The sequence below is a fragment of the Asterias rubens genome, chromosome 5, assembly GCF_902459465.1.
Source record: "Asterias rubens chromosome 5, eAstRub1.3, whole genome shotgun sequence".
NCBI lineage: Eukaryota > Metazoa > Echinodermata > Asteroidea > Forcipulatida > Asteriidae > Asterias > Asterias rubens.
Window position 1 is genome coordinate 20,889,181 of NC_047066.1, and position 19,924 is coordinate 20,909,104.

Here is a 19,924-nt window from a genome sequence, read left to right on the forward strand (position 1 = left end):
GTGTTTAGAACCCAACCAACGACACTTCCGCTTGGTGGTGGTAACCCAGTTGTTACAGTCATCCGTTAAATTTTTCCAGGAGGTGCGAGATCCCTTTGGGCTCTCACCCATTGAGGGATTCTTTGTCGTCTTATGCAGCAGCGTCCAGGCGGACACGATTGCATATGCAAAACCGTCCGGCGGACATTATTGCATATTGCATGGCGGACATTATTGCATATTGCATATGCAATAATGTCTTCCGGATAGTATTGCATAGAGGACATAATTGCATGCGACAGGGGCAGACCGTTCTCTTTGGTTTCATATGGGTGGCTTTGTGAGATAATCTTCAATCTGCACTCTACAACTACAACCACAGAGGTGTATGATTACTCGGTCGGTGAACAAACTTGTTTTATATTTGTACTGAACAATGTTTGTACTTTGATTTCACTGAGTTTATTTATCAGGGATAGGGTAGGCCTACACACAAATAAATAAAGAAAAAACCCCATTATGAACCATTACTGAACTTAAATATTATTCCAAATATGACCCATTATTAAAAAAAATACTCATAAAGTCTCTCATTAGTCTTTCGGCAGTAAATCCTGGCCCCAAAACGTCAGTGATTGATAGTGGATAGTGCACTCTACGCTCAGATGAAAATTACTACAGGGCGCCCTCTTACGGTATGATCTAACCAGTTTGACTGGCTCGCACTATTGTCTTGAGTTAAGACTATCTTGGCAGGTGTGCCATCAAGATTGTTGGTAGAGCGCCCTCACTAAAGTGTACTGTTTCATGTATGATTTTAAAGTGGGTCGGCACTGTATCGCCTTGTGTAAACACTTTTTCATACCAATGTTTTATCATCTCACTGAAAAGATTACGTAAGAGAAACTCATATCTGTTAGCCCATGCCATCATTAGCAACTGTATTTTTATTTTATTAGCCTCTTGCAACTGTTACAAAACATGCTACTTAAACATTGGATGAAACAGCCGTCGCGTCGTAATTAAACTGATCATGCGCAATCCTTCGACTGCACACACACACACAACTCTGTCATGTCTGTATGAAAACTACTGCTGAACTACACCACGTTTGTTGTGAAAACGAAGGAAGACCCATGTGCGAAGCACTCCTAAGGTAGGTTTCTTAACTATTTCTCCTAGTACTTTTGTTTGAATAGCATTTTCTTTACTTTTAAGGGTGTTTTCATTAATATTTTGAGATACAAAAGGGATTACGAGGTCCGCCAGTTTATTTTGCTTTTTTTGTACTGCGCACTGTCGGGTTCTCTGTGTGGGTGCACAATTGATTGAGACAACTCGACCCTGTTGAGCAAGGTCTGTTTTGTGCAAATTTTGGGGCATTCATTCAAGGGATGGATTTTATTTGAGAGATTTCCCTATCCTGCCACCATCTTTTAGGTCATTTAGTTACCAAACAAAGGAAAGTATGAATGTTTTGTGTGTTTGGACTAAGGTTGGACTTGCACCACTGTTGCACTTTTAATTTGGTAACTAAAAAAAATAGTGAAAAGATGGTGGCAGGATTATGGATACGGAAATCTTTCAAAAACCGTAACATGTTATGAGTGAATATTTTAAGTAATTTAATTATTATGATATGGAAAATTTCCCAAGTTGAATACATAAATAAATAGCCTTTTTATTTTTTATTTTGTTAAATTGTAAATGTAATGTTTGACAAAAAAGGCCTTCATTTTAATTTGTACACTGACTGGCTGCGACACAGACTCTCTCACTCTCAGTAATCCAAGTTGAGTGGGCGGTATGTAAACTGTGTTTGTCAATTTTACTACATGTTAGTGTTTTACACTACTCCTAGAACTATGAGGTTCGTTCAGCTACCGTCTCGAGACGATAGTCGAAACTAACCGCATAGGGATAGTTCTAGGAGTATTTTTACTCTATCCACACAGAACACAAGTCTACAAATCCAACACAAGTATGGATAAAATATTAATGAAGAAAACAGTTGACCCCCCATCAAATGCTCAAATCATTCATTGATTAGTTTAATAGCAGTGTGTTTTTGTGATCCCCAAGTTTTCATTTGGATCCATATTTCGTTGTTCCTTGTAACACAAATAATAACATACAAACTGGTTTTGGTCATAGGCCATGTTTTAGTAATTTGTCACAAAATGACTAGCGCAATTGGGGCAGACGGATTCAAATGCCCCCCCCCCAGTCCCATATAAATTTATTTCCTGATGGCTGAGTGAAATTGCACCCACACTACATCTTAAAGTGCACAATATCATTTGTTTAAAAGTTGGCATTTTGATTTTAAAGTACATGTACAGGTCGCTGTTGGCCCCCCCCTTTCAATTAAAGCTTGCCCCACCCCACAGATTAACAGAGCTGATGCCCTTTTTTATCAGGTCCATGCCTCGATGTACATGTAGCATTAAAACACAACCCCAAATCTAAATTGATTTTCTAACATTGATTTTAAAAGCTAAAAATAAAATTACACTGTGATGGATCATTTTCAGTTTACACTTACACTAACAAAATGTTACATCTGGGGCCTGTTTATGTACACAAAGCTTGTGACAGATTGAAATACATAGCTGGTCATTGACGCCAGCTTGACTGAGTGCTTTTTAATCCAAATTTTTGACACCTTAGCCTTATAAATAAAATGGACACAAAAACCTGGAAGCAAATTATCTACCCACTACCAAACTGTTAAAAGGAGTTTTTTAATTGATTGTCGCAATTGGCAGCGTTCTTCTGTGTGGTCCGCTGGCCAAATGCTAGTTTTGGACACTCAAAGACCAGGGGTCGATTTCACAAAGAGTTAGGACTAGACTAGTCCTAACTTAGGACGGACTAGTCCTAGACAAATTGCATGAATACTCCTAAGTTAGGACGAGTAACTGGTCCTAATTCGAGATAAGACTAGTCCTAACTCTTTGTGAAATCCACCCATGGCCCTACTCAAGTGGCCTGGCTGGCTGTTTTAGTGTCGACAACTATATTTTTTGGCTCTCAGAAAAAACAACGAAGCTAGTGTTCAAAAGCTTTGAAAGCCTGGTCAGCCTTGTAACTCAATAAATGTACTACGTATGTTCATGTACTTGTACCTTTTTTCAAGAGCCAATTTTCTTGTCTCAACTTTGTCTATAAAATGGCCTTTCAAAATGATTGGATTCTAGCTTTTAAGTTAAAAGATGACATTTTCTTCTACTTTTGTTTTGAAAATGCTTTGTAGTTATTTTTTAATATGTTTATTTTTCAAGTGGCATAGCTGATGATTTATACACTCTATGCCTACTGTGTAGTTGTACCATCATGGAGGGAAAGAAAATTCCATGTTTGTAATGTACACTTTACTTGTAAAAGTTGTTGTGAAAATACTGTTGATCAAGCAGCCGTTAGCTTAGCCACTTTATTATTTCTACATGTTTTATTGATGTTCTATTGTTGCTGTTTATGGCCCTAACAAGATGGGGGGGGGGGGGAGTTAAGATGTGGTACAATATTGATTACCCAGTTTCTGCTCTCCCCTAATCATAGATAAAAGCATATGAGTTGGGCACCAATATTGATTAGATACAGTTTCAGTGGTTGGTGTACAGCCACCATTTGTTGTTCAGAAATAGTTGGCGGGATGTGTACCAGTATTGATTGAAAATTCCGTGTGGTTTTGATGTTTTATGCATGAGTTGTCGGCGCACACTTGTGCCACTCAATTTTTATCCCCATCTACATGCTCTTAATTATTGACCACATGTGACATTCATGTATTATTAACAAGTGGTGTCCTTCTTTACGGATGTACGCTTATTGAATGGAGGCAAGTGTTAGACACCATCTGTATGTTTGCAAATGATTCATTACTGGCATCTGGCTGTCTGGTCGGTGCATTTGTTTTTTGAACACACTGTGCTTGGTGGGTTGTGCAGTTGCCACATTGTACACTACGCTACAAATTGTACACGTTCACAGTTCCTAGAGATTTGCACGCGTTCGGAATGTCTATGCAGTGTTTAATGATTGAAGCTCTTTAGTAACACATTGTAAGTAAGTGCATTTTCCTATGTTTACATTCTTAGACAAATTTCATTGAAATTGTTTCCTGCATCAATGCAGGCCTGATACACATTCATGGACAGAGGCAACAAAGGCGATTGCCTCCATGCCCCTGGTCATTGCCTTGGTGCCCATGAAATGTTCTGGCGTAGAAATTTATGATAGGGTGCCCTTTACCAAGGAGAAAATGCCTCGGTGCCCTTGCCATTTCAAAAACAAACCATACATGTACATGTACAGGCCTGTCAATGGAAAACAATGATGTACACAGTATATGTACAGTTAGATAACATTGGAACATTGTTTTCCATGGCAAATAAAGTTTGTTAATAACAAGTGTTACAGTGTATTATTATGCATTCTGACAGGCTCAGGGGCTCAAATACTATATTGCAGGCTCGAGGCCAGTGATTTTAGATTAGGGCAGTAAACTCTGTGGTTTGTGTTGAATTGTGGTCTTTCAGTCTGAATATTATGTACTTTTGTTCATCATTCGAGAATTACATATTAACATACTATGTATTCTCTAAAGCTTGTTAACATTTGAACAGTTCAGTTGTTTGAAGAATTTCCTCTTCTCAATTCTATTGAGCCCGGCAGTCTTTTTGTGTTTTTCACCCAAAATCAAGCCAACTGATATGCTGTATGCATTGTGTATACAGTATTTAGTATAGTTTAAAGCTTTGCATGGTGAGGAGAAATAGGAAGAAACTATTCATTAATAAACTTGCGCGGATACAACCATCATGTGTAAATCTTGTTTGTGTGAGTGTGTGTGCTCTGAGAAGAGCCTGTTTGGTCTTGACGCTTCGTAAGTGTCGTATTTTTATTCTCAAAGGGAAGGTACACGTTTGGTAGTTACTCAAAACAAATGTTAACTTAAAAACTGACTTGGTAACGAGCGTTGGAGAGATGTTGATAGTATAAAACATTGTGGGAAACAACTCCCTCTGAAGTAATGTAGTTTTTGAGAAAGAGGTAATTTCTCACTAAAATAATAAAAGACTTCTAGCTAGAAGTCTTTTATTCCTATCTGAAAGCACACAAATTCGTCCAACAAGGGTGTTTTTTCTATCATCATTTTCTCGCAACTACGATGACCGATTGAGCCCAAATTTTCACAGGCTTGTTATTTGATGGTTATGATGGGATACACCAAGTGAGAAGACTGGTCTTTGACAATTCCAAAACGTGTACCTTCGCGTTAAGATGAGTTGAGTATACAGACCAAACCAAGCATGGTGCTCCGCAAGGATTAGTACTTAGTCCTTTTTCATCACCACGTACAAGTATATTCAATCCGGTGTGGCGGTTTCAACTTTCCGCCGTGTTCAGTTTTCCGAATGACAAAATACAGTAACATTACGTCATGCGATGCCTGCGCACAGCAAGCAAAAGTAGTCAATTTTTAGTGCTGTATTGAGTCATCCGTATTACTCTCCGGTAGCTGTAGTCATGGCGGCGTCCACGAGTACAACGAGCGGCGAACGCGTGGATCGTATGAGAGAATTTGGTGTGGCACAAGCAATGTGACCTGCTTACAGCTGTACGCATGAATACGTGTAAAGATGGGGCAAGAGAATGTGACTAAACAGAAAAGAATCGTAATAATAAACAATTTGGGGTCACTGAGAGAACTACAGTACTCGCCAGGGTACTCGCGGCTGTATTTTTGTCTGGCTACGTCACCCGGAAAACTGAACACGCCGGAAAGCTTAAACCGTTCCAACAACGTGGTGAAATGTCCGGCTACGTCACCCGGAAAACTGAACACGGCGGAAGACTGAAACCGCCACACCGGCTCTTCTCAGAGCCAACACTCACACAAAAGAGATTTAAATGTACACATGGTTGTACCTGCAAGATTGCTATAGTTTTTTCCTACAAGGACGTTGTGTATAGTTCTACATGTACGTGGCTTGTGTACAGTGCCAAGTGTTGTAGTGATGTACTACATAATTTACTATGATCTATAATTAACCAAGGTGGTGATATTCCATCATACAGTAGTACTACAGATGTACAGTGTATCTTACAATACAACAATCAAGTGTTGAAATAAAATAGTAGTGTGTTCAAGTGTTGTATTTCAAGCATACGTGTGTACATTGTATGCTGGCAAAGCTGTCCTGAATGCGAGTGCAAAATTATGCAATTAAGAACAAACCCTCAATTGGTAGAGTGCTGTTAAACATTGACTCAATACCATACAGTGTATTTATAATTTACCTATTGTAGGTACATGTAAAGGCAGCATAAATAGATCACCTTGGTTACAGCACACTGTACAATCATTGGGCTGAATGTGATACTACAAAACGCATTACACATTTCGATGTCTTGTGTAAACACTCCATCTGTTATTTTGATATAGACCTTTCGGTTGTTAGTAAACAAACTGCCCTGGTTGGCACTGATGACCAAATGTTGGCACGAATGGAATGACCAAATGATGGCAAAACATTGAATCTTGTTAAAGGCAGTGGACACTATTGGTAATTACTCAAAATAATTATTAGCATAAAACCTTACTTGGTAGCGAGTAATGGGGAGAGGTTGATAGTATAAAACATTGTGAGAAACGGCTCCCTCTGAAGTGGAGTAGTTTTCGAGAAAGAAGTAATTTTCCACAAATTTGATTTCGAGACCAAGTTTAGAATTTGAGGTCTCGAAATCAACCATCTAAACGAACACAACTTCGTGTGAAAAGGGTGTTTTTTTTCTTTCAGAGTTATCTCGCAACTCCCATGACCAATCGAGCTCAAATTTTCACAGGTTTGTTATTTTATGCATATGTCGAGGCACATGAAGTGAGAAGACTGGTCTTTGACATTTACCAATAGGGTCCACTGGCTTTAACAGATATAATATGACCAACAGTCTGCTAACTTTCATTAATTTTTTTCCCCCTTTTTCATGATTGTTTGCTTTGTTCCATTAAATTCAACACTATTTTTGAATGTTTGTTACTGTTGTTACAAACTAGCTCTACCTGTTTTTGCTTTACTTACATGTACACATGTATGGCTTTCCATAGTTTTCCAACAACCTCGGTTGGAAAAAAACAGGGGCTTGGACGTTGCAATGTAAAGGAGGATTAGTGTTGGAAATCTAGTTTATATATTTTGTGGTCAAATATTACCAGAAGCAAATTTTGTTTCTTAAAAAACAAATCAACCTAGAAAAAGGCCTTACAAGTGCAGTATTCTCTAGTAGGTGAACTAATCGTAATTAATTTGAATTCTTATTTTATCTTTCCTTTACCAAATCTGCAGTTGAACCAAGAAGTTTCCAATAAACACAACAGATCGAGGGCTTTATTGACAATTCACAGGGCAGTGTCACTTCACTAATGCCCCCCTACTAGACAACTGACCACCAACAGCCAACCGAGATGTACAACGGCGTTGGTTTGACGACGGCCCGTGGCAGCGGAACCAATGGCTTCGTCCAGCGGAACTTTGCCGTGGTCCGAAACCACGCAGAGAAGGTTGACTACAAGAGTCCGGAGGAAATTGCGAAACAGGAAGCAGCGTTGCTTCGGCGACCCAACCAAGAGATTCTGGCCCATGAGCGTAAGAGACAGGTGGAACTGAAGTGTGTGGAGATGAAAGAGATCATGGAAGAGCAAGGGTAGGTTTATACTTTATATTTTAAGATCAACATTCCTAAACCATACACCTGTATCAGTTCTGAGTTAAAGTCCTGCATCAAGTTGTGGCTGAGTGAATAAGAACACCACACTCATGCTCTGTCAGGCCTGCTTTGTTTTTGAAGGGGCAAGGGCACCGAGGCATTTTCTTTTTGGCCTGCTCTCTGGTGTAATTCTTCGTGGTCTCTGTGCAACTCCTGCCTGGTTGTATTAAAGCCATTGGACCCTTTCGGCACAGGGAAAACAAAAAAAAGTTCACAGATTTACAAATAACTTGCAGGGTTTACAGAAGGTAGTGGTGAAAGACTTCTCTTGAAATATTATTCCATGAAATGCTTTACTTTTTGAGAAAACATTAAAACAATATCAATTCTCGATGTCGAGAAGTACAGATTAATTTAAAAATTATGTCATGACACGGTGACACGTGCGGATACAAGGGTGAGTTTTCCCGTTATTTTCTCCCGACTCCGATGACCCTAAAGTTCCACAGGTTTGTTTTATATAGAAGTTGTGATACACGAAGTGTGGGCCTTGGACAATACTGTTTACCGAAAGGGTCCAATGACTTTAAGTGCAACCCAATCAACAGAGTGGCGGATTACAGTTGACTATTAGCACAGAAACATTTAATACAGTGACCTTTCAAACTGGCGCATTTTGTTGCATTTGGCAGCCCATTAAAATGTGTGAAGATTATTTTCAGAGACTACAGCGGCAGCAAACTGTACCGATTAATGCCCGTGTAGACTTTTTAATTGTATTCCAATTCCTAAAACTAAGTCAAAAATCTGTTTTGTGTTTGTATTATTTGTTATGATTTTTTTTGCAATAAACTTGAGTCGAAAAAGCAAAGTGTATACATTGTTGATTTTTAACTTGAAATTTCTGTACTTGACTCAAAGTCAGACGGCCACAATAAATTGTCCACCCAAGTGCCAGAAAACTACTCCATGAAGTCTCATTTCAGACTAGACCTTTTGCAGACAGACATTCATTTAAAATTGAGATGTTTAAAAAGTCGCAACCATCATGGAGACAGTGCGTGTAACAGAAGTCTAGTTTTATTTCACAAATAGACAGTTCAGCTTTTAAGGCCAGTCTATCAGTGTTTGGCGTCCGGGCAGTGAGCAAGGCATTCAAGCTCATTTGTCCCAGTAGACCACCAGATAAAAGCCTGTATTTAGCACAAACCAAAAACTTGTCTCGTTGGCTCCAGTCTCATCCAAACCAGCCTGGCTGTCTCTAGTGATTTTTCTGAAGTACCGAACCACTTTTTTTATCCTAGATTTTTCTTCCCTAGCCTTTAAAGGCACTGTACACTTGGTAATTACTCAAAATAGTTGTTAGCATAAAAACTGATTTGGCAATGGAGAGCTGTTGATAGTTTACTCTAACAGTGTGAAAAACGGCTCCCTCTGAGTTAACATGATACATGTATGTAAGTGTGCTGTAGTTTTTGAGAAAGTTAATTTCTCACTCAAATAATAATACAATACACTGTACTTCAGCTGAAACCTTTTATTATGCATCTGAAAGCACACAAAGTAATGAAACGAGGGTGTTTTTTTTCTTTCATTAATTATTCTCTTGCAACTTCAATGACCAATTGAGCCCAAATTTTCACAGGTTTGTTATTTTATGCATATGTTGGGATTTAATTCTATAAGTGAGAATACTGGTCTTTGACAATTACCAAACGTGTCTAGCGCCTTTAAGTTTAATTGATGTATGTATGAACTGTCATGTCATATTACTAATGATGCAGTCTTGTATATGCCTTGGATTGATCCGAATGAAGCTCTAGGCTGCATAAAAATCAATTGGTGATGCTTGGGAACTATGTATTGTAGAAAGTGGGTCAAATATTGATAATTATTGCACCGAAGAATCTTTGCTTCAAAGAAATTAATTTTATTATTATTATTCTGTTATTATCATTCTGTTTTTGTGTACTTTTATTTGTATAATTATTTTTATATTGTTGTTAGTTGTATAGGCCCTATGTTTTATTATTATATTTTTTGGGTGGGAGGAGGGCTTTCTGATTTGACCACCTAACGTTGCAGCCATCGAAGGATATTTAACAAAATTGTTTTGGAGGGGGTGGGGATGTAGATCAGAGGCTGTGAACGTGGTGTAGGGCTTTATTTACGTTGTACATTGTATCAATGTATGATGACTTCCAAAGTGTTTGAAAATGTTTTACCGAGTTTTGAGCTAAAAAGGGAACACACAAAAGTAGCAGGCACGAAAGTTGCGCATAAGAAGTGTTTCTATGTTTTCTATTTATTTTAGTTTACTTATTTATTTGTATTTTTTATATTTTTTCTTAAAAATCAATTTACTTATGGAATTAATTTATCCATTTATTTGTTTTGCTATTTTTTTATTTTGCAACGCTTGCCAACAATATTATACTTTACATTGAATCTACCACGCACTAAAAACACTCGGCCATTTTATCTGGCTCCCACAAAAATTTGCCAAGCAATTCTTTTAAATACAAAGATTTGTACCAAAAGAGCCTTGAGTCGTCTTACTGCACATGGAGGGTGAATGCCCTTGCACAGGCAAACCCTGCCAGTGGCATTATGTAACACTGTCAGGCTCAGTACTTAAATCATTGCAGTTACATGTATGATTTTAATAATCACTGATGGCCTTGTGCATAAATAATCAATATCAATTTATTTTGAGATGAGTGTGCTTTAGTGTGAGTGAAATAATGCAGAGATCAGCAGGACACGCAAATGTGTTCAAATATTGCTGACAAAGGTTCTCCTCAAACATACAAAGGCACTGGACAGTATGGTAGAAACTCAGAATAATTAGAAGCATAACAACTGGAAACATTTGAAGGGGGCACCAAGGCCAAGACCAGGGGCAACAAAAGCCGTGGCCTCTGTGGCCTGCCTGTAATTCAAGGCCTGCCCTTTTACCAAATCCTGGCTTAAAAACCTTGCCCCCAACCCCATGCAAACCTTCAACTCATTCAACTCACTACGTTTTTCTCTGCAAATCCCAATAAGTTGAACAGAATCTCTGGCGCCACGATATTTTGTCTATCTTAACCTGGGGGCAATCAAAACCCGGACGCTATCAGATACGCACTTTGGCTCATCAATTTGAGTATGTAATCAACACTACCTCGAGCATATCACATCTGCGATATCAAATACTACTGATTTTTTACTTTATATTTTCCTCTCGATTTTATTAGTTCAACCCGTCGGACTTCTAATTTCAAGCACTTGCTAATTTTGTTGTGGGTCCTAATTGGATCTGAATCATTGAAGCACTTGAGAATCAAGATTGGCAATCTATTTTTTTGACCAACAGTTTTTTTTTTTTTCGAGGACTCGTAAACTCTCCTTGGTATTATTCATGTATTCATAGTAAGTTACTCTCGGACTACATTTTTAACTTATGAAAGACGTTGAGTGATGTATTAACGAGAGATATTATTTGGAAAATTGTCATCTTAAAATAACGAGAATTACACTTTGAATCTAGCCTTGCTAAGCGAATGCGAACTTTAACAGCATGATCTGGAAAAGTTGAGATGTGACAACAGAGCTGTAGAGTGACGTCAAAATTCGCATCCCAATCACAGGAAGTGTGCACAAAAAGGCTTTTAAGTTTTTAAATTTCACGTTCCATCAATTTGAATAACTGTAGGAGCCTCCATATACATTTTAAGAGATATTTTACTCTTTACATTTGGAAAGAGGTTTTCTGCTTGAATAGTTACTGATTCTTGTCCTTTGTTTATTTCTCCTTGTTTTTTGTTATGCTTTCTGCCTGCCTTTGGTATCAGGTTGCTGGTAGGTATGAAGTTAATGTTCAGACATTTTGGCATCAAAATGATACATTAGGCCATACACTGTGCCGGCTTGATGGCGTCAGTGCAAGAGATCAATTTAACAGGCTTGATACTTCTTTAAAAAAACGGGGAAAAATTCAAAAGGGTACCATGGCGATGACCAGAAGCATGGAAGCAATTGCCTTCTTGAAGTTTCTGTGATAAGTTTTATTCGTTTATTGTGAGATAATCTGGCATTTTCGTCATTGTGGACTCAAATTTCAAAAGATGAGAACAAGTCAGTGTGAGAAATGTCTCCCAAGGCCGATATAGTACAATTAGAAGTGAGCTTGATTTCATAAAGTGTCAAACAGCACAAAAAACTGCTTTCCGTAGCAGTATGCGCTAAAGCCAAACTGTCGAGTATTTCACATAGTCCTTTCCTAGGCCACAGTTCATGCTTTGAAAAGCACAAAAAGTAGTTAAGCACAAAAAAATTATGCTGAGCAGAATAAGGTAACCAGCCAAAATACAAATTTACACGCACCATTTGTGACTGGTATGTTTTTGCTTTGCAGGAAATTGTTGAGCAATATTTTTCTGTTTTTATGACTGAGCTTAATCAGCTTACAATGCTAACACAAATGAGATTCTAAGTAAACACTCACATATTCCTACTGTCAGTTGTAATTATTAATTTATTTTACCAACTGCTAGTGTAAATTAGTTTATTAGCAAAAGAAGGAGCTCCACCAATGTCCTTCTTGTGAGGAATCCTAAAGTCAGCTCTTTAAAATGAAAAACAAGAAAATATAATTAGCTGTTGCAAACTGCTTACCAACCAAAAGGACCTGTGTGCATGTATAAATGCAAAAAAAAAGTTAATGGCCAATAGCCGATTTCACGAAACACTACGATTAATCCTATCTCGAGTTGGGACGAGTACCAGTCCTAACTTAGGACGGGTTCAATGCGTCCTAACGTCTTTGGATACGGAACTAAACTCGTCCTAAGTCCTAAGATTAATCCTAAGTAAAGTAGAGTTTGGTGAAATCGACGGCTGATGTTTCGACCCTAGCAGAGTCTTTATCGAAGGCATAATGAAAAATGAACATCTTGACTGCTTTATATTTTCTGCAGGTACTCCGAAGAAGAGATCACTCGTAAGGTGGAAGCATTTCGCAAGATGCTGATGAGTAAAGAAGGTGTAAACGATGATGACATGCCACCTGCGAAAAAGTAAGATTTCAATTTGTTTATTAAAAAAGCCTCAGGAAGTGTGTGGTACAGTTTTACTTTCAGATTCGACGTCTTGCATGGCATTTATGGTGGACAGGTTGTCTTTGGTAATTTAGTAAATCAACATGGACGGCAGGTGTACAACATTTATGTTCGGCGTGTCGTGGCCGAGCGGTTAAGAGCACTGGGCGCAAGCTCTGGGCCTGATTTCTTGGAGCTGATGAAGCAGAAAATATTGCCTAATAGTTTCCTGCTTAGCAGAAATGAGCAGGATACCAGTCACAAATTGTATACTTGACATGGTAGTGTGGCTGGTAACTGTATTCTGGTAAGCATAATTTTGTTGTGCTTAGGTACTTTTTGTGCTTTAAGCAGCTCTATGAAATTGGGCCCTGGTGTTTCTGATCATCAGGGTGTGGGTTCGAGTCCTAGTCATGACACATTGCATTCTTGAGTGGATATTTTACCAATCTGAGAAATATTTCTGCATGAAACGTGTCTCTGATTGTGTCTCTGCCTGCGTTAACATAGCCGCTCCATATATTCCCGAATAGCCAAAAAAATGCTACAGCCCTTTGAAGTGAAATTTTAACAGGTTAGTTTTGTTGATATATACATTTGATCAGGAATTAAAAACAATCAAACAGCTCTAAAAACCAAGGGTATACTTTGTACTTTGCCTTTAAAGCTGATCTAAGTATATTCTACTGCTACAGGAGTCCTTGAGATTTTTAATGAACCGATATTCAAAGGCAAACTTTCCCTGAAAGCTTACACACTTGATGTCAAGTAAGCGATGCTATCAAACGTCTTAAAGAAATTAATTTTGCCCGAGGTGCCCTTTTAAACAGCAGAGAAATGATTTCAGACCGTGTGCAGTTCTTATAATCATAAATACTGTAAGTTGTTTTCGCCGCTGATGGAAGGTGTAACTTGCAGTGTGCTCACTTATTTTTAGAATCAACTTTTTTACTATAGATTTTGTTTTTGCTATTCGGACTCCCCTCTAACCATCTGGTTAGCTCGGTGGTCTAGTGGTAAGACATCTGCTGTAGCAATGCAAAGGTTGTGGGTTTGAAACCCATCCAAGTGAATTGCCTGGTGTGTTTTTTTCTTCACAGAACTCTGGAAAGAACTGTTTATAGAGTACACAATACACATCAGTGTAACTGTAAAAACAAGTTACAAGTACTGTAATGTATATCTTTATCCCTGATGCAAATAGAACAGGCACATCGTATGACATGTATAGAGTGTACATATTTTAAAATAAAGTGTCCAAGAGACACCGAGACACTCCTCTACATGTAGCTATCACATTGATTGTATCATCGTTTCCGTGGTTTAAATTCAAATTCCCACAATTTGATTTGGGAAATGGCTATTATGTTGCTAAACTGATGATGTTACGTGTACATCTTAAAGGTCAGTTTAAGTTAATTTGCAGACGGAGACGTGACTAAAAATACCCCAGCCCAAATATGTCGATGTGAGTTAACCCCATCAAATTCATTCCCATGGCAACGTGTGCTTTCTTTGTATCACCCCCGAGTCGAGGATGCACCTTCATTATTTTGACGACAAGAAAAAAATGTCTTAGGAAATCAGGAGAAAAAGTTCACTGCGCTCATGTAAATTGATTTTTCTCTATTGCTGTTGGCCTGTAGCATAGTGTGTGTGGCAGATCAAGTTCCATGTCGGACGTACAGAAACAATTGAATGGAGGCAATGCACACTTGGAGACCTCCATTGAGTTGTATCTCAATAATACTGCTCCTTGTGCTCAATGATGGCATCAGAGAGGCCAAGGGGCTTCACGCAGACTTGACGAACTACACTTTCATTATTCCATTGATCGTAATGCTGTTGAATAGCGCCATGCATCATCAGCAGGTTCATGGTACGATTACCCCCCCCCCCCACCCCCGTGTCAGGGTTTGCCCATAACTTTTTCATTGACTAACGATTGGCTAACGATACTAGCTTGTCACTTTGGCTTTTGACTTTACACTGTTTAATTACAGTATTAAATTTGATGGTTTTCTACACTGAACTACATGTAGTCAGTCAGACCTCTCGGACAGAACTTTAAGTTGTGATTTAGCTGGCATTTGGCCGGCTGACCACTGGAGGGAAAACGCTGCTTGTGCAAACATTACCCTGTAATGATGTTCTCCCAACTTCCCTGTAGTTAAAGACACCCAATCATGTCAGTTGGCATCCACAACTTCAACACACAAGAAGGGGGTGCATCCAGTCTCCAAACATATCAATTAACACCGCATGAATAAAGCACGTCCACGCATTTTAAATTCAACTCAAGCGGCTGCGGTCGTCCACTGCTTGTAAACTCACACCGTTCAGATTGGACTTCTCTCCACTCGCACACACCTGTGATGTGATACTGTTGATATATTTACGTCTCGGGTGACAAAGAGGTGTGACTGTATGTCACTTTGAATTTAAAATAGCAGTTTAGTGTGAAATGGGGGTGAGGAGAGTAAATGCTCTATACCCCAGCCCAAATATGTCGATGTGAGTTAACCCCATCAAATTCATTCCCATGGCAACGTGTGCTTTCTTTGTATCACCCCCGAGTCGAGGATGCACCTTCATTATTTTGACGACAAGAAAAAAATGTCTTAGGAAATCAGGAGAAAAAGTTCACTGCGCTCATGTAAATTGATTTTTCTCTATTGCTGTTGGCCTGTAGCATAGTGTGTGTGGCAGATCAAGTTCCATGTCGGACGTACAGAAACAATTGAATGGAGGCAATGCACACTTGGAGACCTCCATTGAGTTGTATCTCAATAATACTGCTCCTTGTGCTCAATGATGGCATCAGAGAGGCCAAGGGGCTTCACGCAGACTTGACGAACTACACTTTCATTATTCCATTGATCGTAATGCTGTTGAATAGCGCCATGCATCATCAGCAGGTTCATGGTACGATTACCCCCCCCCCCACCCCCGTGTCAGGGTTTGCCCATAACTTTTTCATTGACTAACGATTGGCTAACGATACTAGCTTGTCACTTTGGCTTTTGACTTTACACTGTTTAATTACAGTATTAAATTTGATGGTTTTCTACACTGAACTACATGTAGTCAGTCAGACCTCTCGGACAGAACTTTAAGTTGTGATTTAGCTGGCATTTGGCCGGCTGACCACTGGAGGGAAAACGCTGCTTGTGCAAACATTACCCTGTAATGATGTTCTCCCAACTTCCCTGTAGTTAAAGACACCCAATCATGTCAGTTGGCATCCACAACTTCAACACACAAGAAGGGGGTGCATCCAGTCTCCAAACATATCAATTAACACCGCATGAATAAAGCACGTCCACGCATTTTAAATTCAACTCAAGCGGCTGCGGTCGTCCACTGCTTGTAAACTCACACCGTTCAGATTGGACTTCTCTCCACTCGCACACACCTGTGATGTGATACTGTTGATATATTTACGTCTCGGGTGACAAAGAGGTGTGACTGTATGTCACTTTGAATTTAAAATAGCAGTTTAGTGTGAAATGGGGGTGAGGAGAGTAAATGCTCTATGGCTTGAAGGTTAAGGACTACGTTTCATTAAACTCCACATGCCTTAGTGAAGGAAACATTCGGGGGATTGACTTCAAGGCTTGGGCAAATTTGGTTATGGTATACTTTTTCATATACCCATTGGACACAAACAGGACTGGATTTTCATCTTCGAAAGGGGCAAGGCTAATTTCTTTATTTAAGGGCACTTCCATCATGTCCATTGCAAAATCTTGAAGACTTTGGGCAATGGTGGAAGTGGAACCAAGGCCAAGACAAGGGTAATGAAGGCAAGGTTTTAACCATGGTTAGGTAAAATGGTGTCAGATGTGACAGATAAAGCAGGGTGTCAAAATTTAAAAACTGGGTGTCCAGAAGACACACTGACACTCCTCTGCTATGCTCTGACTAACACTATGAACATGATGAATGGAGGCCATGGCCTCTGATTAATTCTCTAGGACTACTCTACTCTACCCCATAACACCATGTCCATACATAGTTGCAACTTTAACGAACAAATCTTTCAGCTACATATTACAACAAAATAAATATATGGCATGGCTGACATTTGATAGATAGTCTTAAAAGCTCTTGGAAAGTTTTGAAGGGGTCGGGACCAATACAAGGCCAAGCAAGACCAGAGCCTGTGTCCTCGGCGTAATTCCAAACCTGGTCTAAATTTGCATCCAAAGTTCAGCAAGTCTTGTACAGCTCATTACAGTTTCCAATATCAACCAGTGAAGAAAGTCCTTATGAAACCCAAGCCTTTTAGTCTACATAATGGTTTCTTTTTCAATAAGCTCTGAAGACGATACTGTTACAGTCGTTTTATATGGACGTAAATGAGCAAACCCCGTCCAAACCAATGTTGTAAATGTCTCGGAGTTATGCCAGATGCCACTCCAACTTATTGCTATCTCATCTCTATTTATCTCCCTATGACAAGACTTTAAAGGCACTGGACACGATTGATAAATACTCAAAATATAAATTGGCATAAAAACTGACTTGGTAACAAGCAACGGAGAGCTGTTGATAGTATAAAACGTTGTGAGAAACGACTCCCTCTGAAGTGACAAAGTTTATGAGAAAGAGGTAGTGTCTCACTCAAATATTTAAATATACTTGGTCAGCCTTTCTAAAGCACACAAGTTTATGCAACAAAGGTGTTTTTCTCTCATTATTTTCTTGCAACTTTAATGACCAATTGAGCCTTAATGTTGGGAAACACCAAGTGAGAATACCGTATACATGTACTGGTCTTTGAAAATTACCAAACACTTCCAGGGGTCGTTTTCACAAAAATAGTCCTTACTTAGGACTAGTCCGAGGACTCTTTGAGAGTTATTCAAAAATAAAACCATAAGGCTAAAACATGTATAGTCCGAAGTATGTAGGACAAGTTTGTAGGACGAGTAACTCGTCCAAGCTCGAGATAGGAATAGTCTCTTTGTGAAATCCACCAACGTTCCTTTAATATAAAAATAAAATAAATATCCAAATAAAAACGGAGAGGAAAAGAAATCAAGATGAGTCTGTAAATCTTTCTGTCTAACGAGGAACACACACTTGACACCCCGTTCATTTACAAAGCAGTGTATAACCTCTCACTGCAATCCAGGGGGGCCTATTGGTTTCACTCTGGAGTGTGGGGTTTGAACACCGAGTATTACGTATCCCTTGAGAATGCAGATTTTATGGATGACATCTGCGGGCGATCAAAGTTTAATGAGAATCTCTCGGGAGTTAGGTTGGCGGATCGGTTATTCCACTCTGCGTGAGCAATCTTGGTTTCGCGTTTTAGCCTTTGATGTCAAGTGTCTAGTGGCTTTGCTACAGTTACTGATGGAAGGATTTTTAAGTCAATCCTTTTGGATCTTGAGCCTAGAATGTTGTTAGGACACCGTTCTCAGTGTTACACCTTGTACAGCTACAAATACACGGAGGCCAATGATGACATGCCAGAGCTGTTAGTTTGTGTTGAGCGGCTTTTGAAGGGAAAGCATTAAACTGTGGTTTTGTTTGTGTTAAAATAAGTGCATGTTCTCTTCAGAAACGATAAAACAAATATCAGATGGCAGCCAAGGGCTAAATTGCAGACATTTTGTAACCAATTATTCATGAAATAAACAAGGTCTAAGGCACTTTATATAAATTATTCAGGAAATACCATGTTCTAGAATTGCAAGGGTCGTGGGTTCGAATCCCACCCGAGTATTATGCCTGTGATATTTGTTCACAGGACTCGGGGAAGTACTGAGTATACAGTGCTAACACACATGGGTGTATGGGTAAAAACAAAAAAATTAATATTCTTTATCCCCGATGCAAATTTAACAACTATTAAATACCATGTTGTTACATTATTAAACAGTACCATTAAAAACTGCTACAGAAACAATTTAAAATATTATATGGGTAAAATCAGAAAGTGGTTTAAAGAAAAGATAAAATAAAGGTTTAGTCAAAAGGAAAAAAGGCAGAATAGGTATCCTCCTGACACTACACCAACAAAGTGTGGTATTTGACCTATTTAAAACCACTGGCCCTGCACTCTGAATCTTGTGAAAGTGACAAATTATGCCACTCTCTGGCCTCACAATTTACAAATGATCCAGACTCTAGCAACACTTTCCTAATGAGAGGAGACGCGTGTGGCTTCACTCACACACTGTGATGATGCATTCCGATCAATCTTAAATATTTAATTCATAAATTCGCCTCTGCTTGATTCCATTATACATTGTCCTAAGCCCTCAGGGTATTGCATGATCAAATCGTGAACTTACCTTACATACATGTACTATGTGTACATATACATACATGTACACTGTACAAATGGCGCAACTTTGGAAGGGGGGGGGTGCTTGTGCATATCTGTGCTCCCAACCCCCTCGCTCCCGCCCCCTCCCCCTTCAACCGATGCCCCCAACCAGTTGACTTCCTAGATTAAAAGTTGAGATGGAATGAAAATAAATAATAATGTGAACATAAAATGTTGGCAAAACAGAAGTTCCAGAAAACAAGAAATGTACAATCATTTACCAGTTTACTGCAATGCCCTAATAAGCCCAAGTCATCCTTTCACTTCTGCAAAGAAGACATTGAAGTTGGGATTTTTAGGGCTTCTTGTAAGCATATTTGTTGCTTGCTGAGTACATGTATGTGTAGCCGCCTTGCAAGGTTTCTGCGAGGATTTGGTTAAAGGGTGTCAAATTTTGCTTGGAATTTTAAAACTGGGTGTCAAACTTGTTGACTTAGAAACACAGATCAAACATACGGGTAATGTCCAACAGGGTGTCCAAAAGACCCCAGACATCCCCCTGGCTAACACTATACTGCCTTGTAAGATGACACCTACTGTCTTCATTATCAAGAGATAAGCTTGGGCGATATCACAATATTATCGAATATCGCGATACTAATTTGGAAACGATTTCGATATCGGAACGATTTGGTTTTAATCGAAATATCGATATATCACGATATATCGCAATATTCATTAAGTATCGCAATATCGCGATGTATTTCCTAGCTGAGACATCTTGTACCCCATAGATTTGGAGTAAAACCAGAAGAATAGGTCATATAAGAACACCTCTCTTATGCTAGGACTGTCTCTTCTACAACTT

The 19,924-nt window shown here is 39.0% G+C and overlaps 1 protein-coding gene across 9 annotated transcripts in view; it reads left to right on the forward strand.

The window, feature by feature from the left end:
• Positions 1-1,039: 1,039 nt before the first annotated feature.
• Positions 1,040-19,924, forward strand: part of LOC117290394 (serine/arginine repetitive matrix protein 2-like) — a 61,988-nt gene continuing 43,103 nt past the window's right edge. For 7 of the 9 annotated variants that reach the window (XM_033771769.1, XM_033771772.1, XM_033771774.1 and 4 more), the window contains exons 1-3: positions 1,040-1,135; positions 7,332-7,689; positions 12,654-12,752. In XM_033771769.1, coding sequence (XP_033627660.1) covers positions 7,451-7,689; positions 12,654-12,752 — 338 coding nt within the window. In that variant the 5' untranslated portion in view covers positions 1,040-1,135; positions 7,332-7,450. Of the gene's footprint in view, positions 1,136-3,863; positions 4,048-7,331; positions 7,690-12,653; positions 12,753-19,924 lie in introns of those variants that run through there. The other 2 variants (XM_033771771.1, XM_033771770.1) reach the window with 2 other exon arrangements.